This window comes from Mastomys coucha, unplaced genomic scaffold (assembly GCF_008632895.1).
Source record: "Mastomys coucha isolate ucsf_1 unplaced genomic scaffold, UCSF_Mcou_1 pScaffold22, whole genome shotgun sequence".
NCBI lineage: Eukaryota > Metazoa > Chordata > Mammalia > Rodentia > Muridae > Mastomys > Mastomys coucha.
Window position 1 is genome coordinate 24783309 of NW_022196905.1, and position 27410 is coordinate 24810718.

The 27410-nt window shown below is 43.1% G+C and overlaps 1 protein-coding gene and 1 long non-coding RNA gene across 2 annotated transcripts in view; one reads left to right on the forward strand and one right to left on the reverse strand.

The window, feature by feature from the left end:
* Nucleotides 1-1024: 1024 nt before the first annotated feature.
* On the reverse strand, nucleotides 1025-2244 carry LOC116069330. The gene is made up of 2 exons (XR_004109984.1): nucleotides 1559-2244; nucleotides 1025-1455 (listed from the first exon to the last, which is right to left on the reverse strand). It is a non-coding gene; the product is annotated as an uncharacterized LOC116069330 (long non-coding RNA).
* Nucleotides 2038-27410, forward strand: part of Znrf3 (zinc and ring finger 3) — a 159889-nt gene continuing 134516 nt past the window's right edge. Inside the window, exon 1 of the mRNA XM_031339871.1 lies at nucleotides 2038-2579. Within this exon, the coding sequence (XP_031195731.1) occupies nucleotides 2289-2579 (291 nt within the window). The 5' untranslated portion in view covers nucleotides 2038-2288. The remainder of the gene's footprint in view (nucleotides 2580-27410) is intronic.

Sequence of the window (27410 nt, forward strand, 5' to 3'; positions counted from 1 at the left end):
CTCTCTCTCTCTCTCTCTCTCTCTCTGTAAATGTATACTGTATGTGAACAGAAGAGAGGGTCAGATCCCATGAAGCTGGAGTCATAAGTGATTGTGAGCTGGATGCGGAGAACTGAGCTTGGATCCTCTCTTACCCCAAGGCTTCATTTTTGTTTGAGAAAAGGTCTCACTATGTAACCATGCCTGGCCTGAAACATCTATGTAGACAAGGCTGGTCTTGATCTCATAGGTGCACCTGCCTCTGCCTGCCCAGTGCTAGGATTAAAGAGAGCTCCACTACATCAAGTGTGCAAAGGCTTAAATTTTTAACAGCTGTATTGAGACGTCATCTATACACTATAAAATCCATCCTTAGAAAATGTACAATTCGGTGATGGATTTCATGTATTTACAAAGAATATACTCATCACCACTTAATTACAGAATATTTTCATTACCCTTAAGAAAAATCCATCAGTAGTCATACTACCCAATCCTCTTTCTAGCTCAGCATCTGGCAATCATTAACCTTTCTATTTTTCTATATTCTTGGCATTCCATACAAATGGAAAGGCTATATGGTTCACTTAGCATATTTTTGTTTCATTCATTCAATATTCAGTATTTTATTTGCCTTTGATTTTGTTATTTAAAATGCAATTGAACATTGAAACTTTACTATGTTAAAAATTCGATTCCATTGTATGGATGAACCAGGTTTGCATATTCATTCATCAGTTGATGATGACCTCATACTTCCAAGGATTATAACACTGTGCACGGGCTGTAATAATTGCTCTCCCCTTAAAGACTGGGCTGTGCCTTAGTGGGTGAAGTCACAATCCTTGGAACCGACAGTGCTCCCATCAGTGCTCTCAAGGAGTAAGCACTGATTAAGCTTGGCTTGGGGAAACTAATGACTCTTTTTTTGTCAGTTATCTTCTGTGCCAAAGCTTTGGGTGGTCCAAATACAGTAACACAGTTCTGTGAACTTCTTTTCAATTGTGTTTTCTATTCAACACGTTGGCAAAACATTCCTTTTCAGTTTAAATTGTAACCTCGATGAGTTGATTATTCAAGGAAACTCTTGACTTTTCTTTTTGTCTTAATATTTTGGGTGTGGTAGCAAGTAGAAGCAGATCACCCTAACCAAATATTTGCAAATATTTAAACAAAGCCATTCAGGTCAGGGAGGGAAGACGACTGAGGAAGCAGAAATTGAATGTGGCTTTTAAAGGAGGGGTGTGAGTTTCATAGATTTGCCGAGGAAGGATAAAGCCTGTTCCAAAAAGGGGAAGGGAATTAAAAGTTTATCTTCTGGGTGACTGGGAACGTCTGGACTCGGAGCACGTGTCTTTGGTATGTTTGGCAGCCAGTAGTCTGTGCACTAAGCCTGTTGACTCTTCCGCCCTTCTACACATGGTGAGACGTTTCAGAACTTCTTTTGAAGGGCGTGTTAAGAGACTGTCTCCAGGGCTGCAGAAAGATGAACTCCATTAGAATCTAGATAACTTCTTCAAGTTCTCCGCCACCTGTCCTCACTCCTTTAGTTAAGGGTAACTGTCTAGGTGACACCCACGTAAGAACTGGACGTGTCCCGGCGGGTTGCAAACCGCCTCTGACCGCCCAGGGCCTTTCGCGGTCCATAGAAGTGGTAGGGCGCGAGCACAGAGTGCAGGTGGTCAGCAGCGCCGGAGCTGCGGATGAAGGACGAGGCCTTTGACGACCCAGTGACTCTAACTGCCGCACCAAAGCAGGGCGCGCCAAGCGGGCGAACCGCCTGGGAACAGGTAGAGGACTTCACTCTCCCGATGCTCCAGTAACTGCTGGGAGAAATGTCCGCCGAGGAGGGCGGAGCACAGACCAGAGGGCGTGGTTAAGAGAAAGGGGCGTGACCGAAAAAGACGACCTGGGCGGAGCAAGGGCGGAGGGGCGTGGCTAAGACCGAGTCGGGGCGGGACTCGGTCGATTGGGCGGGGCGGGCGAGGCCCCGGGGCCCCGCCTCTCGCCGCAGGCGCGCCCGCCCCGCCTACTCGCTCCCCTCAGAGGTGGCCGCGACCGAGCGCGGGGAGGGAGGGGAGAGCGGGTCACGACGCTGCGGGGGCGGGGATAACCCCTCACGTGGAGCAGATGAAAGGGCCGCGGCGCGACGGCCGGGGGAGCGGAGCGGAGCCTGCGACCCACAAAGCCGCCGCCGCCGCCGCCGCCGCCGCGATGGTGCTGTGAGGCGACCGCCGGCGCTCGGTCCTCCGCCGGCCCGCGACTATGCCCGGCCGCGCCCGCCCTCCGCGCCCTCCCGCCGCCGGACCATGAGGCCACGCTCGGGCGGGCGCCCAGGGGCCCCGGGCCGCCGCCGCCGCCGCCTCCGCCGCGGCCCCCGCGGTCGTCGCCTGCCGCCGCCGCCGCCGCTGCCGCTGCTTCTCGGGCTGCTGCTGGCGGCCGCGGGGCCCGGCGCGGCGCGGGCCAAGGAGACGGCGTTCGTGGAGGTGGTGCTGTTCGAGTCGAGCCCGAGCGGCGACTACACCACCCACACCACCGGCCTCACGGGCCGCTTCTCGCGGGCCGGGGCCATGCTCAGCGCCGAGGGCGAGATCGTGCAGGTAGCCACCCGGGCCCCGCGCTCCGCCGCCACAAGATGGCTCCGGGGGCTGCGCCCGCCGACCCCGCCGCGGGCTAGCGGGCGGGCGGGGAAGGGGGGAGGCGCGGAGCCCGGCGGCATCCCTCCCAGGCAGGCGGGACGGGGCCTCCGGGGCTCGGCGGCTGCGGCGAGCGCACGTGGGGGCTCGGCCTCCGGTGGGTGCCCCGCGCCGGGGTGGGTGGGGGTGGGGACGCCGAGCTGGGCACGGGCGCCTGGGCGGCACTCTTGAGTTGGCGGGACGTTTTTCTCCCTCAGGTGAAAGTCCCGGGAACTACCTGTTGCATGCCAACTTCGCCAAGGCGAGGGTTGAAGGATGGAGCGGCTTCTTAGAGGTCGCAGGCTTTGCTTTCCATCCATGTTTGCTCTGTTTTCGGAGCGACCGAGTTGCCGGGGTGCACATCTTCGGGTTATTTTTGCTGAGATCTACTGGCAGCCTTACCTGGACGCTAACCCTCTGGCAGGGCTCAGCACGGGCAGCAACAGGAGGGGAGCTGGCGGAGCTGGCTGAGGAGTGGGAATTGGGAGAGCACTGTAGTGGCAGTGGTAGGCAATCTTCACTGCGTGCCTCAGATTACAGGGGATGAGAGAGACCGCAGGCTCGCCCCTGGGTCAAGGACTAATACCGAAGAGGCCTGCAAACCGGAGCCAGGGTCTCTCACTGACAGGGCCTCCACCTTGCTCCAAATGAAGGAAGTCTGCGTTCCAAAGGAAGCTGTCTAGGGAGAGCTTTGAGCTGTCCCCAGTCTTTGAGGAGGGACTCTGAATTGAAGCCTCTGTGGATGGATAGCTGCATCGATTTCCCGCTCCCTCGACGATGATTTTTATCAGCTAACATGTTCCAGGGCATCGCACTTATGGCTGTTGGGCGCACCTCTGGCAGGAGCGATCTGATTCGGTTGGCTTGTCTTTGACTCTTTTGGAAGGTTTAGAGGCCTATAGTTTGGATCTTCGGTGCTTTGCTCTTGGGTGAATTATGAAGAGAAAGGAGACTGTGTGGAATGACTACAAAGCAGCTCTTAGTGTAGACAGGAGGGTGAAGCTACACCCAGAGCTTTGAGTTGATAGGACTCGGCCAATACAATGTAGCCCCTTAAAGGTGTGTGTCCTTCCAAAGCTGGAGGAGGACCCTATGCCTGTGATTAAAAAGTATTGTTCTTTGATGCTCTTATTCCTATCTATAGAAAGAGAATTACATGTTTAACCAATTTCTGTGACTACAGGTGTTGCTAACTGTGGTGGGACTTCTTTTCCCCCCTTACAATGTTATTGTTACTGTCATTAACATACAAGCTTTAGAGAGGATGCTTTGCTGAAGATAGCTAAACATCTCTATTGCAGGCTTTAAGAAAAGTTTGAATTGTATTTAAATCTTGCTTCTTGTGAGTCCTTGTCTTTCTTTGAGGCTTTCCCTGTGCCCTGATGGCTTTAGAAATGTTTGATTTACAGCCTTGGGGGCGGGGGTGGCAGCTGAGGGGGAGTATGTTTTAACGTGGCACTTCACTTTTTGAAGGAGACTTTTGAAGTTTGAGATTTTTATCTGCAGTGTTTAAACTTGAGCCATTCTCTGTGGTAGTTTGTCTGGGTAAGCTATTCATTATGCATAATGCTGTGCTTTGCAGATATTCTTGGGTTCACCATTTAATACAAAATTAGCAGTTTAAACACACCATTTGTAACTATTTTATCCTGACAAGTAGAGAGATAATGTGTGAATTTGGCAGGACTCTGTTCTCTTGAGAAGTTTTTGAAGTGCTTATCTAATTCTTTTGTAGTCTACTAGACTCTCACCTCCCTTCCAAATTAGTCAACAGTCACTAAGGGGAGAAAAATGACTTAAATGGTATTTAATAAGTTTACCTGTTAAGCAATCACTAATGATGTCCTTAATTCCTTTATAACTACAGTGATATTGATGGGCTTATCTGAGCTCCTTGAAAGGAGAATTTGTCGCTGGTACACTCCATAGCTTTAATAACTTTGTTGTAGTCATCCATGTGTTGAACTGTGTGTCCCCAGACGAGCACAGTGTGGCTTTCAGAGCTGTGTGTGTATACACAGACGGGCATGCTTTTATTAGTTCTGTGAATACTGCCAGACTAAAGGAACTGTTGTGGCTCCTGCCTACCAGCCCTGGAATAAGTTTTGTGAGGAAAGCCAATGTTTTAGGATTGCTGAGAGGGAATGTAATGAGAGCATGTGTAATAAGAGTGTAGAAGAAACAAAGCCAGTCTTTAATTTCAGATTAATCATGTTTTCTAAGTACTCATTGAACTTTTGAAAACCACCTTTTGTTTTATCACCTGAAAAACTTCTTGATTTGCCCTTTAATGAACGTTTTATGGTCTTTTGTTTATTTTCTGATAACTAGAACTAAATAGTAGCATGTAGCATTACTTTTATGCTCAGTGTGATTCTATAGCAATATTGTCCTTAATTGAGAAGAGAGGAAAAAAGCTGTTGAATGATTCTTTTTAAAATTATAAGAAATATTTTGTAGTACTGATTTTTTTCCTGTTACTTGCCAATGAACGTGTGTGTGTGTGTGTGTGTGTGTGTGTGTATACATAATAGATTCCTTATCATAGCCTGGCCAGCCCAAGGACCTGTTCAGTCTTTATCATGGGTATAGGGTAGGAGGAAGCCTTGATATGTGCACTTGTTTAGGAGTGGGATTAGTAATTCAGACTTTGGGGTGAGTGTATTTTAGGTGTAAACAATTATCCCAAGGTCATTAATTTAGTCTGTATGAAAACAGGGTTGTTTGTGTGTGTTTGCTTTTTTGTTTTCTTTTCTATTTTGATATTTCCAGCTGTGAAAATTGTGAATAGACTACTTAGGTGTGAAATTAGTTGCTTTTATTATGCTGCAGCATTATAGCCTGTTTGCATCTAAGCATGTCAGGCATACAGTTAAGTGCTAGAGGAATTACCCTTTATCTGGACTTTTGAAGTGTGGACCTTTAAAGAACTTTCAGACATATTGGTATATATTTCATCTTTAAACCAATGTGTTGATGTTAATGAAATTATTATCTGAAACTTAAACTTGGCTGTGCAGCACATATGGTTGTTAAATAAGGGGCCTGATTAAACACTGGCTAGTGGTGTGTAAATTGGCTAAACCAACAAGAAAATTTGCATGGCTAGAAATGAAAGTTTGTTTTAAAGTGGAAATGCCTATTTCTCCCATTGAAGTCAAATAGAAACATCAAGAAATTCATTTGTAAAAGGGATGAGAATGATTGGTTCTGTGCAACTTCAAAATCAGTTATTCTGGATCCCAGGTTAAATGTTTGATGAACTTGAAGCTGAGGACATGAACTAAGGAAGTTCTTTAAGCTGTTAAAGAGTGAAAGGAGAGCTGTGTGATGATTAGATAGGCTGGGTAACTAAAGGTGTCACAGGGAATAATTGTAGGAGGCTAATTCCTCTGCCTTGTTTCCCTGTCAGTGTGTTTTTACAGTTCAACATTTGATCAAGCACTTTCTTTTCATCTCCATTTGAAGTTAACTTAATAGGCCTGCCTCCAAAAATTGACTTGGCCTAATAGAACAATTGCACGCTGACAGCTGACTTGGATTTACACAGAAAGGGCCTGCCGACCATCTTGTCAGATGGTCCTTTATAGGTTAAAAGCAAGCATTTCATTGTTGGGGGTTGGGAGGTTTGTAAATTCCTAGGATCTCTTCTCTGGTTTTATACCCTGAGATCTCATGGGAATTACCAGTAATTCTGACTGGGGCTAGGAAGCAGGCTTGGCTCCATTGATCACATGTATGTATATACAGGGGACTGTGCCAAGCACATTAAGCTTGTTCATTTCGTCCTTAACATTCATACAGATTTAGATACTATTGTTTAGTCTGTTTTACAGAGGAAGAAACTAAGGCTGAGAGAAAGTTTGTTTCTCTAAAACCTGAATTGAAAGCCATGGTCTGTACTTGTTCTTGTCAAATAAGTAGAACTGAGTTTGTTAGGATTTTGACATTTAATTCAAATCTAATTTTTCAGGATTTGTATTGGAGTTCTTGAAGGCCTGTGCCCCCCCCCCCCATGAAATTATTCACACATTCTTGTGAATGGGTGTGTTCATTTTCCTGATAGCTTCCCTAGAGGAAAAGAGAAGTTCCCACCTAGTACTTGTCTTTGACTGGTCCAGCACTAAGAATTTAAGTAGAAGGCCCAGAAGATAGCTCAATGGATAAAGGTGCTTGCTGTCAAGCTTGACTAAATTTGATCCTCGACATCCACATGGTAGAAGAGAACCAACTCCAGACAATTGTCTTGTGACCTCTGGCTAGGCTCTGTGGCACACATGCCCTTCCCATAAATGCAAGAAAAAAAAAAAAAACTGAGTGAGGTAATAGGTCCCTCAGGCTGGCCAGGGTTGGAGGGAAGCCTGCAGCTTTGCAAACTTCCATTGAGCCCATTTATTTGATGGATGTCTACCAAAATCCTATCCTGTACAGAACAACGATGCAGTGCTGTAATCCTCTGAAATAGACTCATCCACAGATAATCATCCTTACCAACTGAGTTTTTTCACAGAATTGCACCCTCATGCCCATAGGCATCTGTATCGCAACTGAGTTTGTGCACCTATGTCTTGCTAGTTCTATATCATCCTTGGGAAAGAGAAAAAAAGTAACCAACACTCAAGGAATTTTCAACATTTAGTAGTGAAGGAAGTGGAAGTACAATGAAGTGGAGGAAAAAGAGATGGAAAGGAAAGAATCAAGATAGAAAAAGGGTTAGACATGTTCCTTTCTACCATTCACTGCACAGTGAAGTTAAACAGCTGCTGGTGTTAGAAGGCTGCAAGAGTAGCCCCTGCCTTCTGGTGAACCCAAATCTCAGAGAGACAGGTCTTCATAGTCAAAAAAAGAATCAAATGTGTGGGCTGAGACATAGCTCCAGGGTACAGAGCACTTGCCTAGCATGGTTGAAGCCCTGGGTTTCATCCCCTGCAATGGAAGAAAACAAAGGTACCAAATTTAATGAAATAGATTTAATACAAGGCTAGAAAGGTGGAGTGCCTTGTTTGGGCCATATGTGTGTGGTAAGGGTAGGAACAACCATGATTAACATTTAATTCCTCTGAGTCCAAGGCTTGGAGCCTCTGTCCACCCTGGTATAGCTGGGCATTGTCTCATGGAAGAGTGGGTACAAAATATATAGCTTATGATTAAACTAAGGAAAACCAGGCATTCTTCAGTTATATATTGAGTGTAAGTGGTTGCTTTTCTCCTGATTATTTAAAATTTGACTCTTTTCAGTATTCCTCTGTCAGAGCTTTTAAAAATAGCTGTCAGGAAGTGGAGTAGTGGTAGTGCATACCTTTAATCCCAGCAGGGGCAGGTGGATCTCTGAGTTTGAAGCCAGCCTGGCCAACAGGTTGAGTCCAGGACACCCAGAACTGCACAAAGAAACCTTGTTTTCGGAAACAAACAAAACAAAGCAAAAGTAGCTATCAGGGACTGGGGGGATGGTTTAGTGGGTAAAGTACTTGCAGTGTAAGTCTGGAACCTGAGCTCAAATCCCCAGGATCCAAGTCAAAAGCTGGGCAGGTAATATATGCCTGTACTCTCAGTGCTGGGAAGGTAGAGGCAAGCTAGTCTAACTGAATCAAGAAACTCTAGGTCAGGGAGAGACCCTGTTTCAAAAACTAAGGTAGAGGGCAGCTGAGGAGATGGGCAATATTGACCTATGGCACTCACATGTACATATAACATGTACACACACTCAAAAAGTAGCTAAGAATGAAGCCAAACACTGTGGTTGTGGTTGCACATCTCTAATTCCAGGTATTTAGGAGACTGAGGCAGGAAGATCTCAGGAGCCAGAAGTCTCAGGTTAGCCTGTACAGCATAGTGAGAAACACAAAAGACAACAATAACAAAACCCAAACCAAAACAAACAAACAAAAAAACCTACTACTGTTCAAATGCTTGCCATGTAAGGCCTTAGACATAATGCTTTCTTTTAATTTTAATGGACATGGTTGATGCCAGTTTTTAGATTAGGAAGTCAGTAGCAAAATGGTACCTGTGACAGTCACTGAGCAGTTCTGTAGCAGATCAGAGTCTTACTGGTGCTGAGATTTTTTTATTTGTTTTTTTCTGAGCTTGCCTCACATGGTACTTCTTTTTGTGATAATGTTGTATGGACTGATCTTGGAATTCAAATTTGAGTTTAAATCTAGAACCATTGACAGAGAAGTGTGTTTGGAATTGAGATCCCCCCAGCCCCCCAGCTACTAGAGAAGTGTTTTCCTTTCTTGTCACTTCTCCCAGACCCACAATAACAGAAGACTCATTCCAACTTGTTTTTTCCTATAGCCAGGCTGACCAGTTTCTGAAGACAGTGACTGGAAGTATCTGGCTATCCCTTGATGGCACTTGTGCTGCTTTGGACTGTTGGCAAAGCTGGAATGGCTGAAGCAGCCTGCCCTTTAGAAGGATTTCTGATGGGAGACACACCTCATCCTGTGGCTGACTTCAGATCCAGTCATGAGTCTGTACCACTGTCTTCAGAGAGATTATATCCCATGTACATTGCTTCTTTTCTTTACACAGGCCGTACATTCCCTGTTGATTAAAAGATTTTAAGAACCCGAAGCTGTGTACTGCCCCTGCTCTTTCCATTAGCAGAATTCAGCAGTGCCTTGCATTCACCAGATCCTGGACAACTAAGGCTTTGCTTCTGTCTACAGACAGAATATGGGGACCAGAAAGCAAGCAGAGAGTACTACTACCTTACCCTGAAACCCTGTCTGTAGGACACTGGCCCTGGGCTGGACAAGCTGTTGTATGTCACAGCACAGTATGTGGATTTGAGCAGTCTGGTCTTTTCTAATTATTTTTTACTTATCTTTGAGGTTAAAGCTGATAAACCTTTTGTGGAGACATGCCTTTGTACCTGTTAAACAGAAAGGTAGGAGGCAAAGAGTGGAGGCTCTTTGTTCTGTTTGTAGGCTGAACTAGATGTTTTAAAATCTTACTTTTAGCAGCTCTGTTGACTTATGATAGTGTGAAAAGAATAAGGTCAGCCGGCCCATTGTGGTTCAAAGGAGAGCTTTTTATTTTTATTACTCATAAGACATGTTGTAAGAGTTGTTATTAATTTCCTTCTCTGTGCAGCAGCCAGAGTGATACGGTTATTTAGAAACTGAATGTGTGAATTGACTTGGAGAACGTAACTTTGATAATACTAGAAATTTGAGGAGAAAATGTTGGAATGGGAACTTCTGGTCTCTTGAGGGCTGCTGCATTTTAAAACTGGAAGAGTAAGGATGGCTGAATTTTAGGTACATGTAAGATCCCATCCAGTGCTGTAAGATCTGATTAAAACACAATTTATGAGGTTAGGAGATGGCTCAGTTGGTAAAATGTTTGCCATGCAAGCATGAGGACCTGAGTTTGAATCCTCAGCACTCATATACAAAGCTAGGTGCAGCATTGTGTTTCTGTATTCTCAGTGCTGGCAGGGAGGGAAAAGCAGATCCCTGGAGCTCATAGGCCAGCATACCTGATGAAATCCTGCCTAAGAGAAAATGGAAAATAGTGAGGAAGACCCCATGTCAGTGTTGACCTCTGGCCTCAATGTACTTGCCAAAATATAAGAACACAAGTATATATCACACACACAATATAATTTTATCATAAAATACTTGGGAAATACAGAAAATTATTTAAAAAAAACCTTATGTACATACTGCTTTCCCCATGAACTGATTGAGATTTTAAAGAAAATTGGAAAAAACATAGTGGTGATAGCCCTTTGTCTGTTTTGAGTGTTATTAAATAGTCTGAAACATTTTCAGAGACCATGTCACAGATTATTATTTTCTGTAATAGGTCATACTATCAGAGAAATCCTTAGGGTGAGTGAGTATGAACATTTTAAAATTCTCACAGGCATTGTCAGATACACCTCTGCAGAAGGGCTTGTGTGTTAGTTTATACCACACCAGTTAACATGTGTGGAGAATATATACCTTGTGGTACACATGTTTCTTTGAAAACTAGTTTAGATAAGGTAAAATTTGTATATTCCTGTCATTTAGTAAATAGCAAATACTGCTTTTTTCTCTGTTAGCGTTCTAAGTGGTAGCTAGTTCTGCATAGAGATTTGCTGTTGGTAGCCTGAGTGCCTTCCCTGCATGTGTCTGTGAGGTTGGTTCTGGAGCAGCAGATGGTGCTCCTCCTTTGGGCAAGGTGGTTGTCCACTCCAAGTTGATTGAGCTTGGAGGTCTAGAGACTGCAAAGCATGTTACAAGATAAAGCAGCTTGGTGCTAAGGGGAATGCTATTGCCTTAGATATTTTCTACTAGGCCTGTTTGTCATAGAGTAGTTCTCTGCAATCTGGGTTCAATGAAGGTCAAGTGAATTGACCTCAAATTCTAAGTGACACACTGTCAGTTGTTGATCAGTAGATAGAGTCAAGCATCAGCAAATTCTGTGGGCTGAAAGCAACTTTTAGAAAAGTAGTTCCTTTTAAATAAATATCTAGTGTACATATAGATCAGCTCTTAGTGAGAAAAGGAAACATTTGACAACACCAGGTTACAGTCACATAGTAGAGGAACAACTAGCTCTTCCTTTGAGTTGGTCAGGAACCCTTCAGCTCATAAGTCCCATGGCATCACCCAGACTGTGATGGACTTTGCAACCCTTTCTATCTTGGAAAGTTCTGAAGTTGAACTCTAAAGGTGTGTTTCTTCAAAGAGCCTGTGTGTTAGATATCTATCACTGGACCCTAGGAACCTCATACTATGTTCTTGAACAAAGCTACACAGGCTCTAATGTGAGGGAAGTATTTTTTTTTTTTTTCCCAGACTGTTTCCTATCCTGTCAAGGCTGGCCTCAGACTCATGATCCTCCTATCCAAGTACAGATGTTGTCCCACCAGTCACAACTGCTGCTTTGGGTGGGCTTTTTCTTTACTCTCTGCCTGCACATGCACACACAACTTGCTCTCCTTCCTTCTTTTCTTTTCCCTTTCTTTCTTTTTTCTTTTTTCTCTTTCTCTCTTTCTTTCTCTCTTTCTTTCTTTCTTTCTTTCTTTCTTTCTTTCTTTCTTTCTTTCTTTCTTTCTTTCTTCCTTTCTTTCTTCCTTCCTTCCTTCCCTCCCTTTCCTCCCTCCTTCCTTTCTTTCTTTCTTTCTTTTTTTTTTAAATATTTATTTCATATATGTGGCTATACTGTTGCTGTCTTCAGACAAAGCAGAAGACTGCATCAAATGACCATTATAGATGGTTGTGAGCCACCATGTGGTTGCTGGGATTTGAACTCAGGACCTTTGGAAGAGCAGACAGTGCTCTTAACCACTGAACCATCTCTCCAGCTCATTCCTTCCTTTCCTTTCTTTCTTTCTTTCTTTCTTTCTTTCTTTCTTTCTTTCTTTCTTTCTTTCTTCTTTCCTTTTGAGAGAATCTAATTGTAAGCCTCTAATTAGAACTTGCTATGTAATCCTGAACTTGCCTTTCCTTCCCAAGTCTGGGGTTATAGGCATGCCCACCATTTATTCTGGATTATCTCTCTTCCTTTCCCTATCTTCTCTACCTTTCTTTTCTTTCTTCCTGTTTTCTTTTACTGAGTATTAAACCTTTATGCTTAATTCTCAAACCCATTTTGGAGTTCTATGAGACCAAAGTCTTGGGGCCGTTTGGGCCTGTTTGTTGGGATCTTCTCCCCCAATCCTTTGTTAGATTATATATATATAAAAGTATTATCATGCATGTGGGTGCTTGGTGTCCTCAAAGGTCAGAAGTCGGTGTTAGTTCTGCTGGGACTGGTACAGATTGCTATCACCCACCATATGAGTTCTAGGAATTGAATCCAGTTTTTCTGTAAGAGCCACAAGTGCTCTTACAGCTAAGCTAACTCTCCAGCTCTGTGTGTGTGTGTGTGTGTGTGTGTGTGTGTGTGTGTGTGTGTGTGTGTGTGTGTGTGTGTGTATTTGAGTTTAGGTCTTACTCTGTAGTCCAGGCTGCTTGGAATTTACAGTATAGTTTAGGTTGGCCTCAAACTCATGGTAATCTTGCTTCAGTTTCCCAAGTATTGGGATCACAAGCATGACTCACCATGCTCAGGTCTTGCTTTCTTTTAGTTACAAGAGATGTGCTGAAGGTTGTCTTGCAAATGTCATGACTCATTTCTCCTTTAGCATAAGGTAACTGTGTGTGAGGGTATAAGAGAGGCTGGGCTTAGGGCTCCCTTACAGTGCTCTTTCTAGAACAATGTTCTACCTTGGTTCAGTTTCAGGAAATCTCTAATGAGCCTGGAGCTTTAGAGTCCCTTTCAAAGTTCACTTTGACTTGCATTGTTTTTATTATTCTTTTCTGGGAGTGAATTCTGCTCCAGAAGGCATTCTGTCTTTTAAGGGGGTCTTGGTTGCCAGAGCTTGTCCATACTTGACACAAAATACTTTTCTTTGTACCTAATATGTATTTTTCTTTAAATGCATCTGACATTGTGTATATATCAGCTTTATGGACGCTCCCTCCCACCACCCCCACTATCACAGGGTACCTAGAAACTTGGCATCTTTTCACAGAGTACCTCAGTCTTGGAGTAGATGGTGAGCAGACAGCTAGTGGTATGTAAAGAATGTTGCAAGCTTGACTAGCAAAACTTTCAAAGTAGAAATCAAGTTAGCTAGGGAATAAGTCACTGCAAAAGGTGTCCTCAGGATGTTGTTTGGTTTGCCCTGTCTCTTAGTGACTTTACTTCCTCTACCTTTTTTTTTTTTGTATTTTTGAGACAGGGTTTCTCTGTGTAGCCCTGACTTCCTCTACTTTTAAAGTTATATTTCTATTATTTTTAATTATGTGTACCCGTTGGTGTGTGTGTACATGAGTCTGTGGAGGCTGGAGGTGTCAAATCTCCTGGAGCTAGTGAGCTGCCTGAGGTGGGTGCTGGGAACTGAGTAAGGGTCCTCTTCTAGGGTAGTACGTTTCTTTGCTGCTGAGCCATCTCTGCAGTTCTGCCTTTACCTTTTGCCCTGTGATGCCTTCGTCTTCTTTCACCCCCTTACCTCTCTTCCCACCGCATTTATCTTACTGTGGTAACTTGTGAGCATATCAGCCCTTGGTCAGAATCCTTGATTGTTCTCTGAAGGGCCTGTGCTTTCTTCCACCTGTGCTTTCCTTCTCATTGCCCTCCTGCTAAAAACATTGCTGTGTGTCAGCAGCATTCCTGCTCCCTGCCTTGCCTCTGATTCTTTTTTTTTTTTTTTTTTTAAATTTGGTTTTTCGAGACAGGGTTTCTCTGTGTAGCCCTGGCTGTCCTGGAACTCACTCTGTAGACCAGGCTGGCCTCGAACTCAGAAATCCACCTGCCTCTGCCTCCCAAGTGCTGGGATTAAAGGCATGCGCCACCACCGCCCTGCTTTTGCCTCTGATTCTTTTTACCCTCTCCCAGCTTTCATATGAAACCAAAACTTCTGGTCCATTCCATCAAATGCATTCTAGTTTCTCTGGCATAGCCCTTGAGGCAGAACATTCCATCCCTCCAGTGCTTTGCATGTACACCTTTAAGATAATTACTGAACTAAAATGCTTCTAGATCTAGTACTTTGGAATAACATAGAAAGGGGAGTGTTAGCATAGGAAAAGACAGCCAGAGACAGAACTGTTTATAATTGTATAAACTATTTACAAGCAGTTTTCAGACATGAGTGTGTCCTAGGCTATTCCAAATAGTTGGGGTAGACCAGATTTAAAATAATTTCACCCTACCAGGTATTATAGCATTCTCCTGTGATCCTACAATGAAGAAGGTTGAAAGAGAAGGATCATGAGTTGAGGCTAGCTTATGTCAAAACCAGTCAACCAACAACCAACCAACCATTATCATCCAACCAAATAAAACCTCCACCTTGCTTGTGCTGTCTTTGACACCCTCTACCTCCTCCCAGCCTGGAATGTGACTGACTGCCTTGGGCATGTGCTGTGAACTTGTTGGAGAAGCAAGCATTCAGCCTTACTCCAGACTTTAAAGATGTATTTATTTAAATTAGTATATTTTAGTGTCACTGACTCACTAAACTTAAAAACAACAACCAAATCTGGTGCTTTGGGGAAACTCCTCTTGAGTGACTCGCCAGTAGCAGCTATATGTGAGTTCTTAAATATATGCTGTATGTTCCTTCAAATAATTTTTGCCTCTTTGGAAGCCGTGTCATGGGCCTTGATCAAAGGATGACAATTTTGTTTCCGAGAACTATGTGTTAGTCTTAGATCTCAGTTTGTTTTTACTCTATGGGGCTTCTATAATCAGAAAGTTGTGAAATTATTGCTTCATAGTACTTGCTGGGGCCCTAAGGTTTTCTTTTTGTTTCTCTTGCTGTTTTGTATGGAATAGTGTGGGACACATGGACACCGGTATCTTTGGGACTATTCCAGAAGTGATATAGAGTGTGCTGTATTTTACTTGTGTCAGAGGATTTTCATGGCTGCTTTTCTGTGGCATGTCTTTTCCAGATATGTTCTAATGCCCATCAGTAAATGCTACCCTTGCTCTAGTTATTAAATGAACAGATAAATAACATAGTTTTGAAGTTTTGGTGTTACAAGATTTAAATGTCTAGGACACATATGTACTGGCTTGTGTTGAATATGCAGTGTGGATGATTTCAGGTTGCAGTGGTAGTTTTTGCATTTCCTGATTCTTATGTTTAATTTTACAGTCTCAACATTTCATTACCATAAGTTCTCACATTTAATGAATATTTATGTTGAGCTGTATTCTATACAAATGCAAAGGTTTTTTTTTTACTTGATTATAACTTGCTATATACTGTGGCCAGGAGTGCCCTACAGACAACAGAGTTGGCACACGTTTCAGCGTGCCAAGCTTCAGCGGATGTGGTTAGGGACCATGGTGACTGGCCTTGGTTGCTATGCCAACCTTGTTTTTTGGAAAGGGGAGACTCTAAAACAGTTCATGGTGTGGAGGCAGAATAGTTTTAGATATTTCAAGTAAAGTGATTCCCTTCAAAGATATGTAGAAAACTTTAGAACTCAATTCAATTACTATTATTATATATTTTTAAAATGTGTTTGAATGTTTTGCCTGCATGTATGTCTGTGTACCATGTGCATGCCTGTTGCCTTTGGGGGTCAGAAGAGGATGTCAGAGCCCCTGGAACTGGAGTTACAGATGGTTGTGATCTACCATATAGGTGCTGGGAATTGAACATGGACCCTCTGGAAAGAGCAGCAGTGTTCTTAACTGGTGAGCCATCATTCAGCCCTGAAAGCCTTAGAATTCTCTTTTGTATACTTGACAGCATTAAATTAATTTTCTCTTGCAAGCTTGTTTTAATTAATTATCTTTTTGTAAATCTGGGAATGATCTATATTGACTTTCTGATTGATGTATATATTTTACATGTTGGGGTAAATGAAGAATCTCTTATATCTAATATTATGACTATCCTTCCCCCTACCCCCCATATCTTTGTCCTCCGATACCACTAATCTAGTGATCACTAATCTAGTGATCACTGATTGGGGAGAGGGAATAGAACAAGAGAAAGGATAGATGGGTTCTACCCCCCACTGCTCCTTATTCCCATTTCTTCCCTTACCTCCTGCACCAGAACGCCTTCTTGCTTTCTGTTCTTATGTACCAGCAACCACTAAGGCTGTAGTTGGAGTGCTTTTGTTGTTTCTTTTGAGCTAGGATCTCACTCTAGTCTGGCCTGGCCTGTAATTGATTATACAACCCAGGCTGGCCTTGCATGTTGATCCTCCTGCCTCAGCCTACCTAGTAGCTGGGATTACAAACCTCTCCTTTCCTGCCCTCAGCTATTGGGAAAGCTAGTATGTGGGATAAACTACAAAGCAGATGGTGTCCTGTATGGTACTTCATGACAGAGAGAGAATTGATCAGACCTAGGAAGCCAGACAGAATCCAAGAGTGCAGGTAGGGAATAGGTTTGCTGGTGCCAGTCTTACATAGCACCTCTCTTCAAGAGGCCTGACAGCCACTGGAGGCTGTAACCTGTCCAGGTTCAACAGCCCAGCCAGTTTATCGTGTGGAGGCCTCTGTCTTCAAGTCTCATCACTGCTTGGATTGGCCACACATAATCTTTGCTTGTTATAACAGAATCTACTCTGACACTCTATTATAATGAAACATCCTTCCCAAAGGGCCTCTGTGAAGATTGCAAGAAGCTATTTTGGATATAGGATGAGGACAGATGTGCAGAACATCCATTAATGTGGTGCAGTGCTCAGGCTGGGTGCCCTTGAGATGTCTCTCTCCCTGTGGATGGTGGTGCACCTGTCTACATGCTCTCACTTTCAAATCTGCTTTGCTGCTTCTGATTTCTGAGGTTCCTTCCTAGAAAACCAGGAAACCATGTCTGTAAAATGAGGAAATAGACACCAGATTTAGTATATAGAGGCTTAGCATCTGCTTTGTCTGCTTTTTGAAACACTTTGTGCCAATTTTTTGAACATAAGCTGACTAATGCATGGGACCCTCAGAATCTGGGAACATATTTTATATTATTTTGATTTTTGAGACAGTTCTGGCTGTCCTGGAACTTAGAGATCCTTCTGCCTCTGCCTCTCAAGTGCTTGGATTAAAAGTGTGCCCTACTGTGCTCAGCTGAAAATATATATTTTTTTGTTGTTTTTTTGCTTTTGTTTTTGTTTTTTTGAGACAGAGTTTCTCTGTATAGCCTTGACTGTCCTGGAACTCACTCTGTAGTTCCAGGCTGGCCTCGAACTCAGAAATCCGCCTGGCTTGTTTTTGTTTTTTTCAAGACAGAGTTTCTCTATGTAACAGCCCTCACTGCCCTGGAACTTACTCTGTAGACCAGGCTGGCCTTGAAGTCAGAAATCTACTTGCCTCTGCCTTCTGAGTGCGGGGATCACAGTGCTGGGATTAAAGGAATGCACCACCATGCCTGGTGAAAATACTTATTCTTAATCATTACTTGCAAATTAAGTTTTGGAGTATAATCTGACTTGTATATAAAGTCTCTTTAGTTCTTGGTAACTCTATAGTTGACCAGCTGTATCTGAAGACTTGGAAGAATGCTTATATCATCAGCACTAGTATAGCTGTTAAACCAGTGTTTGTCAGGTTCCTTATAATATTTTGTGAGTTCTTAGAGCACTGCAGTTATGTGTTTCCTTTGATAAAGGGAAAGTCTGCTCAGTGCCTTGTCTGGGGCCAGACTGTCTGGTTCTACATTCTTACACTGACTATTACTACTGTGCTAGTGCTTGACTTTTCCTGGAGAGTCTGTTTCTATTTACCACTGGCACACAAAGGGCTACAACAGGCCAAAGAGATAATTCCACCCAGTTCTAGCTTGGTGAACCAATGAGTTTAATTGAACCACTTATAGAGCATGAGTAAAGGGTTATTTTCAAGAGCATGAGCAACTTACAGGTATCTGTACCACCAAGAAAGAGTATTTCTGTTTGCTTATTGGTTTGGATTGGTTTGGGATGTGTGTGTGTGTGTATATGTGTGTGTTTGTGTGTGCGCGCGTGCGTGCTTGTTTGTGTGTGTGTGTTGGAGTTGTTAACTGCCTGATTTTATTGAGGTGGGATGAACTTACAGCCTCCTGTCCCTTATGAGCCTTACAAGCTTCATGGCACTTCCTAATGATTGGATGCTGGTGGGCCCAACCTTGGGAAGAAGTCATGTTATAATCACAGCTACTTTGATATCAAGATGGTTAGAGGAAGAATCCTGCAGCATGTAGAAGGAGGGCTTTGCTTCTCTGGATCTCAGTTTCTTCATCCTTCCAAGATTTGTCTCAAGGATGACTTGAGTTACTGACAGTATGCAGTGGATGTTGAGTCAAGGTGAGAATGAAAATATCAGACATAGTTTTGAGACATTTTCCACATGTGCCTTACTTTTGTGCTGTGGTTCCCAGTGGTTGATCATTTTTACTCTAAAGTCCAAAGGATAACACTGACTGAGGAGTGACCACACACACACACACACACACACACACATACACACACACACCTCCCTCCCTCCCTCTCCCTCTCCCTCTCTTTCTCTTTCTCTCTCTCCACCCACACCCCCAGTCCCCCTCAGTTGGGCAGAAAGCGCAATGCACCCTGTGTGCTTCCTTGTCTGTTGTTCCTGAGTCCTGAGGTTTGCATTTGTCTGCTCTAAAGGAAAGCAGAGTGGTTGATTCTGCCCTTGAGAGCACTGGGAGAGTTGTGGTATATTGAGGCCACACTGTGGGCCTAATTATGTGGTAGACACAAATGACTTCAGCACTTGGTTCAGTCCAGTATGAAATTTGCCAAAGCAAATAGTTTATTAATCTTACCCCCCCCCCAAATTAGACACATTGGCTTTTTCTAAAAATGGGAATGATTGGAGTGCATTGTGGGCTTTTAAAATCTCTCTTTCTCTCTCTGCCTTCTACTCCCATCCTCAAAGGTGAGCAGTGCATTCCTCTCCTTGAATGGAGGTGATTCTCACATGTTTGAAACTAGGTGATGGAGAGATAGTCTGTGAAGGATAGGTGGTTTAAGACAAGGTCTCTTGTAGTTCAGACTGGCCTTGGACTTGCTATGTAGCTAGCGGAGGATGACCTTAAGCTATTGATCCTCTTGCTTCCATTCCCAGGTGCTGGGATTAGAGGCGTTCTTCACCGTTCTTCACTCATTCTTTTCAAGGCCAAAGAAAGGGTCTATGTTAGAATGGAACTTTACTGACTGGGAATTCTTGGTATTCTGATTGAGGCTATATGCAAAGAAAACTGTTGGGTGACTTCTGCTTGTGACCTTGAATGTGTCTGGGAGGATCAGCAATAATTTTGTATGTAATGAGGGAATAAGTGATGTCAGCAGGGCTTCTTACCTGACACCCTGAATCTGTCCACAAAGTCTGCTGGGTTAAGGGAAATTCACGGGGTTCATACCTAGTATTTTTGTTTGTTCCTATCTATATGAGAGAAAACTGCCTCTAAACAAGCATGGAGCCTTACCTTCAGAAAACAGTTCTGTAACTTCCCAGATAGCCTCTGCATGTCGTGTCTGGGCTGACCTGTTGGGAGTTATCAGCTTTGAAGTCCTAAGGTGCCATTTAATACTTTCTTTACGGTGTAGGTTTCAAGAGCAATTTAACTAGATTCTGGAGGGAACTTACTTTACAGCATTCTTAAGAGCTCCGACAATCTTGAAAGAGTTAAACTCTAATTAGCTCATTCCTAAGGTATTTAATGCCCTTATTAAAACTCAACTGCTTGTTCACTTTTTTCTTTAGTGAATCAGATTTCTTGAGGAGCTGAGCTCTCGCTCCTCAGATCACAGGCTCACATGTTGAAGCTGGCAGTGCTAGAGGCTAGTTCCTATCTGTGTGACAGCATTTTTAATTTAACAGGACTGCCTTTGATGTTCCCAAATATTTATAGGCAGCTTTAGATCATTTCAGTATGTGCTTTCTTTTTCTCTTCTTCTGCCTTGCTCAAAAAAAAAAAAAAAGAAAAAGAAAAAGAAAAAAAAATTGGAGCAAAAGTTATTCCTCATGCAATAACTCTCTTTTTATCTTGCTGGTTTATTTTTGCTTGCTTTGCAGCCTTGATGAAGACTGGCTGCATTCACACATAGACGGCCAGCTCTTCTTGCCTCTTCAGTAAAGGCCATCCCGTCTGTATCATGCTTGAGGTACTCCTGTTGTCCCTTGACCTCCTCAGAGTTCCTTTTGGGAGTCTGTTTTCTGGCATTCTGAAAGCGTTCCGCCTGGTGTGGCGCCTTATGCAGTTTCTGTGGAAGATGATCAGTGGCCATGTCTTGCTCTGCCTGTCTGCCTTGTCTGAATCTCCAGAAGGTGTGACTTGTAATGGACCTTAGGAGATAATGGTCTTTTGATTGTAGGCTTGCTTCATGTGGCTGTACTAGACTTGTCTAAAATACTAGAGAATCAAAGGCTTAAGACTCAGGAATGGGATAAACAAGGATATAGTGTAGAGACTTGTTAAGCCACTAAGAAAAATAAAGAAACTTTGTACCAGTGAAAACAAGTGGCAGAGAGAGAGGACAGCGGCCTGTCAGTGTAGGCTCAGGTAAACATTCTGCTTGTGAAACAATCCAAGTTTTTGAACTCTTGGCTCTCTGTTACTTACCTGGCTGGGACAGGCAGAAACTGGGACACTTCATGATTTCCTTCAGCATTGCTGGCTCTGCCTGCTAGTACATGGTAGTTTTGTGGGGCTGAAGGTCAAGTAGGTGGTTGATGAAATGTTTCAGTGAATGGATGCTCTGTTCAGACACTGTCCTTGGGCTTTTACACTGTGTCCCTAGATCCTCAGGAGTACTCTGAATGATGAGCTTTCCTCCCATGATTTTGGATGAGGACACCAAAGGGCAGTGCGATTTAACACAGCCAACTGGATCTGGAACTCAGGACTGTGTAGCCTTACTGCATGGTAGTTCTGGGTAGATGTATACAGTGGTGGTCTGCTAGGCTCTTACAGGTTTTAAAAGAGAAGAAGAAAAAAAACCCTTGAGGCTAAAGTCTCTTGTGTGTTATGTCCCGAGAGTTCAGAGCTGACAGGTTTTTGCCATATAAGAGCAACACTAGTTGCAACCCCCAACACCCTTGTCCATTTTCCTCTTAGGAGAATTTGAGCTGAAATGTTAATTGCTACCTGAAGAAAGATTTCCTGAAGTAAAATAAAATCCGAAGGTGCTAAATAGTTTAAGTTAGTTAATAGTTTATCTTGTATGACCCTGTGATATCCTTCAACTATTTAATCTTATCTAATTTCCCTTAAATTTTCTAGTCTCTTCTATATAAGAACCTTACAACACAGATAGGTGTTCGCCAGCTTTGCCACTGCCAGCAGTATGACCTTGGCCAGGTCTTCCAACCTCTGTGAACTGTTTTCCTATCAGTAGCATAGGCTATTTAGCTTCTACCTCAAAAGAATTATAAAGCTTAGATGAAATAAGACATTGGTGACTTGTCATTGTTTGAAGGAGTTCATAGTTCTGTGGGAGGACAGGTAAGTTAGTCATTAGAAGATACTGTGGCAGATAAAGCTAGGAGGTCTGTCATTTACAACAGGGACCCAGGACAGAGCCATTGATGGAGAGCTTTATATCATCTTTAAGCAGATGCTTTCAAGGCCTCTTTGAAGCCAGATGATGCTAGGTGGGACCATTGTGTTGGTCATGTGTACCCCCAACACCCCTGTCCATTTCCCTCTTAGGAGAATTTGAGCTGAAATGTTAATTGCTACCTGAAGAAAGATTTCCTGAAGTAAAATAAAATCCGAAGGTGCTAAATAGTTTAAGTTAGTTAATAGTTTATCTTGTATGACCCTGTGATATCCTTCAACTATTTAATCTTATCTAATTTCCCTTAAATTTTCTAGTCTCTTCTATATAAGAACCTTACAATACTTGAGAATGTACTCAAAACTCACCAAGGGAGCAGGTGGTGACAGTTTGGTCCCCCACAGTGCCCAGATGGTATCCTTGCTTTCTCATAGTCTGGCTCCATGGGGATTTGTTGATAAGATTTTGCTTTGATTTGATTTTCCCACCAGCACCATATTCAGATTCAGTTACAGCCTGTAGCTGTTTTCTCTGCAAGGCTCCATGTTTCCAGTCATTGTAGTGCTGACACATAGGCCCTGTGCTGTATCCCTGGTCTCTTTTGCACAAGGTGAGAGATGGCTACATAACAGATTGGACCAATGGCAGTGTACTTTTCATTTGTTCAGTTGATTGGGAACATATTTAATCTAGACCAGAAGACACATGAAAATCAGTTGCTATTATTTCTGTAAGCTAGTCCCTAAAATAGATTTAAGGTCATTTCTATGTCTTTCCTGTCCAGTTGGAAGCTAGAAAACAACTCTGAAATAGCATTGTCTACTGTGCAAGTCTGTCAGAGTAGAGAATGTGGCTATCACTAACTAGTAACATTTAAGTAAAAAATAGACCAAGAGGATCTACTTAGTACCACAGGGGCCCATGTGTGGTAGTGATTACATTTCTTTCTCTTTTAAAGATTTATTTTTTGTTTTGTTCTGTTTTGTTTTCCCCAAGACAGGGTTTCTTTATGTAGACCCTTTCTGGAGCTTACTCTGTAGACCAGACTGGCCTTGAACTCAAAGATCTGCCTGCCTCTGCCTCCCAAGATCTGGAACAAAAGGTGTGCACCACCACACCCGGCTAAAGATTTATTATTTTAAATTATGTGAATATTTGTATTTGTGCATGTGACCATAGAGGGAGTCAGATTCTCTTGGAGCTAGAGTTAGAAGCATTTGTGAGTCACCTGACGTTGAGAGCTGGGAATTAGACTCAGGTCCTGGAAAAGCAGTATATGCTCTTATACACTGAGCCATATCTTCAACCTCTGAGGTTTGCATTTCCAGTGAGTATGTTTGCCCTATGTCATGAAGGACTTCTGTGCTTATGTGCGCCCCTCCCCCCCAAAGTAGTAATAGACGCAAAGTCCTTTCTGCGTTACCCCTCTTCATGCTTAGGTGAGTTGTTGGCTGTCTTCTCAGTTGGGTGTAGTTTGTGTCTGCTGAAGAGAAGGGAAGGCTTTCATTCACAGTACAGTGATCATGCTTGCTTTCCACGTAGGTATAAAAATTAGTGCTTCATTTTGTCTCTGGGAGCAAAGATGAAGCTGATAGTGTAGTATTTTTAAATGAAGATGATTTCCTTTGAATTTTGAATTGTTTTCTAAAGTTCTATTAAAGGCTTTTGTGCTCTTAACTCTTTGTTGTTTGGGGAAATTTGCTGATTGGGAACAGACAGCAACTGGAGCCAATGGCTTTGAAGCTGGGACCCTTCCTAAGGGGCTCTGTGTATTAACCCCACTCTGCATGCATTTTTCCATTTAGCTCCTTTAGACTAGGATGATTTTTGTGAAAATCCTCAAACCAAACCAAACCAAAACTCACCCTAGCGGGTATAGACTAGTATATATGTATGCTTGTGTTCTCACAGGAGAAGGCAGCACCTTTGCTGGAGCTATGCACTTTCCTCCTCATTTCACACAGTAAATGCTATGAAATCTGGTGTCTGGGAACCTCTATTTAGATCTGAAAGACAGGAAGAAAGCAAAGTAACATTTCTTCTCTTTGTGGATGAAAGCGATCCTGAGTCTTCAGTGTGGTTTGCCTTGTAGTGTATTATTTGGATACCAAGATAGGAAATTTGCAGCAGCCTAGGGTGTTTCAAGTTATGTCTGGCCTCACTGTTCTGAACCCCAACCCTAATGACCTCTTTCTTAGGGAAGGTTCATGGATGCAGAACTTGTAGTTTTCTGAATAGTGCTCATGGCATGGTTGATCTCTTGTTGGGTATCTTCTGGGGTAGGCTTATTGGTTATTGGAAAAGATATGAACTTAGGTGGTTGCAGTGTTACTAACAGAAGCTGAGTGCTACATGCCTGAGGCCAAGAGTGTCTAGAAACCAGAGAATGGCTCTGAGCTATGCCGTTTAAGGAAGGCTGTTCTTGTATCTGCCAGATACCCCAGTAATTTTGCTGAGGTCCAGGCTGGGTTGGCACCCAGTAGGGGCTTATTTTTGCTGTGTATATCAGAGTCATCTGGTATGGATAAGCTCAGGGCAAAGCAGGAGAAAGGAAAGATCATGTGAGACATGGCCAGAATCATGACAGTGAAATGAGACCTAAGCGGGAAATGAGATCAGCTCTTCTCTCCTGATCCTCAGTCCTGCCATCTGTAGATTGGCAGGCATGTGGACTTGGGGCATGTTGCCTCAAGTCAGAATCCTGCTAGGAATAGGGGACCTGTAGCTGGATTTCATCTAAGTGGGAAAGAATGCCTAACTAGAGAGAGGGGGCAGGACACATAGCTTAGAGGTCGGGATGGCTATGAATACAACCAGGCAGAGGTAAGCCCTTTAGGCAGAAAACAGATGGCACCCATGTTTAGTGCTAGAGTTTTTTTGATGGCTTGACCTCCCTCCTGCCCCATGTTCTACAGCAGCAATGTGCAGGGGCTGTTCTAGCAGTTACTCCTATGAAGAAAATAATTTGGAATGTCAGGAAGTCACGTTCTTGTGACAGCCTTAAATTCACTTTATGAAAGATAAGTATGACAGCTTTGGCTTTTAGGGTTATTTATAACAAATTGCTCTCTACTTGTACACTTAGCCATTCACAACACCTTGGGAGAAAATTGCTGTTGTGTGGCATTTGACCTTGGCTCAACTTGGTTTTGAAAATAAACCAGGAGAGTATGGTGACTTCTGGAGAGCAGTTGATCAGGTGCCTTTCAAGTTCTGCTCCTCACCCTTCAGTCTAGGGATGTCAATGGACAGACCTTGGTTTTAGTAGAGAGCTTGTAAGCATGTCTCATCCCTAGCCTTAGGATTAGGCAATAGATTGATAGGCTGGTTTGGACATTTTTCTGGTTATTGATGGGTGTTATTGTGTCTTCTCCAAACTGAGTGAGGAGCTTTCTTTCTTTCTTTCTTTCTTTCTTTCTTTCTTTCTTTCTTTCTTTCTTTCTTTCTTTCTTTCTTTCTTTTTTTTAATACAGCTAGTGAGCCAAATGAGCCACACTGGGATAAACTCTGTTTGTTTACAAATTATGTAAGAGAAGGGCCCGCCATTAAATTCTTCTGAGCCAGAATTTCTATCCCTCTTCAAAGTTGTAATCAAACTAAACAAACACTTTCCTGCAGGAGAAACAGGAGCAGATGCTCCTGGGAGGCCTTCAGCAACTGTGGAATGTTTAAAGTAGAAACACGTAACCAAGGTGGAGCTGTTCCAGAAACAGTGCTTGTTCTAGCCAGAACCAAAGCACGTGTCAGCTTTTTTATTTAGGGCAAGAGGTGCAGAATGAACCAGGCCAGTGCAGGCAGAGTTTTCCTCAGAATGTTTAACTGGGTTTTCTTACCCTGCTTCTCACAGTGTCAGCTCCACTAGATCTTATTTTCCTTTTGCCTACTCCTTTTTTTCCCTTTAAAAACAAAACAAAACAAGACAACAACAACAAAAAGCACCCCCAAAACCTTTATTATTATCCCTTATTTTTTAGCTGTGTTGGATTACAGTTGAGCCTTATCTTTTTAACTGTGCTAGATGACAGCTGGGAGTCTAAAAGCCCTTCTGTTAGCTCCATCCTCACAGGGTCGTTCAGGAAAGTGAGGTAGAAGCTTTCCTGGCCTTTGCTAGTGTCTCAGTGAGCCTGGAAAGACTTAGCTCTTTTGGACATGGGCAAAGACTTCTGGTCTCAAGGACACTTTTTTAAGCTCTCACTAACTTGGATCTTTACTGAGTGCCTTGATTTATTCATTTTTATTTGTGTGTATGTGTCTGTATCTGCCACATGAGTGCAGGTGCCCACATGGCCAGAACAGGGTGTCAGATCCCCTCATGTAAGAGTTACAGCAATTTTTGAGTCTCAGGACTTGGGTTCTAGGAACCAAACTTGGGTCCTCTGAAAGAGCAGTATGTGCTTTTAACTACGGAGCCATTCTCCCATCTTGAAGTGGCTTGATTTAATTTGGTTTGGGAAATTATAAAATTTCAGGACACCAGTATTTAAATAGATGTATACTTTTTTGTTTGTGTTTTTGAGACAGGGTCTTTATATAGTCTTGGCTATCATGGAGCTCACTGAGTTTGAACTCAGAGATCTGCTCCTGCCTTCCTAGTGCTGGGATTAAAGGTGTATTCTACAGTGCCCATTTTTGATGTGTACTTTCTAAGCCATGTGTAGGTTTCTGTGAAGTGTGCCCAAGATGAGCTTTTCTCAAGTATCTTCTAAAAGACACCAACACTGCAGGATGATCTAGGGTGAAAGGATTTTATGAATTCACTTTGAGAAATGATGTTTATTATACTTCTCTAAAAGTCCTACTGGAGGAAAAATAATCTGTTTAATCTGGCATTACTCAAATATACTTGATAACAAAACCTTTTCTTAAAAGAAACTTGGGAAGATTCTTCACTATGTACCTAGTAATGTTAAGCTGGTTTAGGGTGTGTGCCTGTTGGATTATGAGTAGCATAGGCCAAGAGCACATTCACTTCTACCTTAAAGATCCTGGGATATATAGTCACCACCAGCTAGAACCAAGGGCACACCTTTCAAAGATGATGGGAGTGTTTTTTTCATTTCAACTCAGCAGATCGTGATCTTTGTGAGTGATGATATGCAAGGAATTAGAAGCTATGACATAACCCCGAAGTGATCCTAGCCCTGGACCTAGGACACTTGTTCTGTGGAACTTTGGGGCATGGGGATAGCAAGAAGCAGAGGTGGTTTTTATTGTGAAAATTTTGATAAGCTGTTTGCAGGTTGTATGTGTGTGTGATAACCTGTAAGGATCACTGGATGATATTCAAGCCTCACTTTGTTGGGTTACCATCTTGAGGTTGGTTGGTGTGGCCGTGTTTCCCAAATTTACTTTCATGCTGTAAGTTTGGTGGTGTGAGGTCCTGCTACCTTGGAGATGCTAGGCTGAGTGGAATGGATGCATTTTCCAGACTTGTCTACTTTAATGAATGCATGAAATTTGGAAAGAGTATATGGCACAAGCTTGGCTAGGTTAGATATTCCTCTCAATTCCGGAGTAGTTAAAAGCTCAAAGGGGATAAACTCTGAGATGAGAAGTTTAAATTCTTCTCCAACTAAGTCCTGTATTTAATAGTATTGATTTAGTGTCCACCCCCTTTTTTGAGGTAGGGTTTCACTGTAGCCTTTGCTAGCCTGGACTGGGCTGGCATCACACTCGAGATCTGCTTGTCTCTGCCTCCCAGTTGTTGGGAACATAAAAGGTGTGCACCATAATCCTCCCC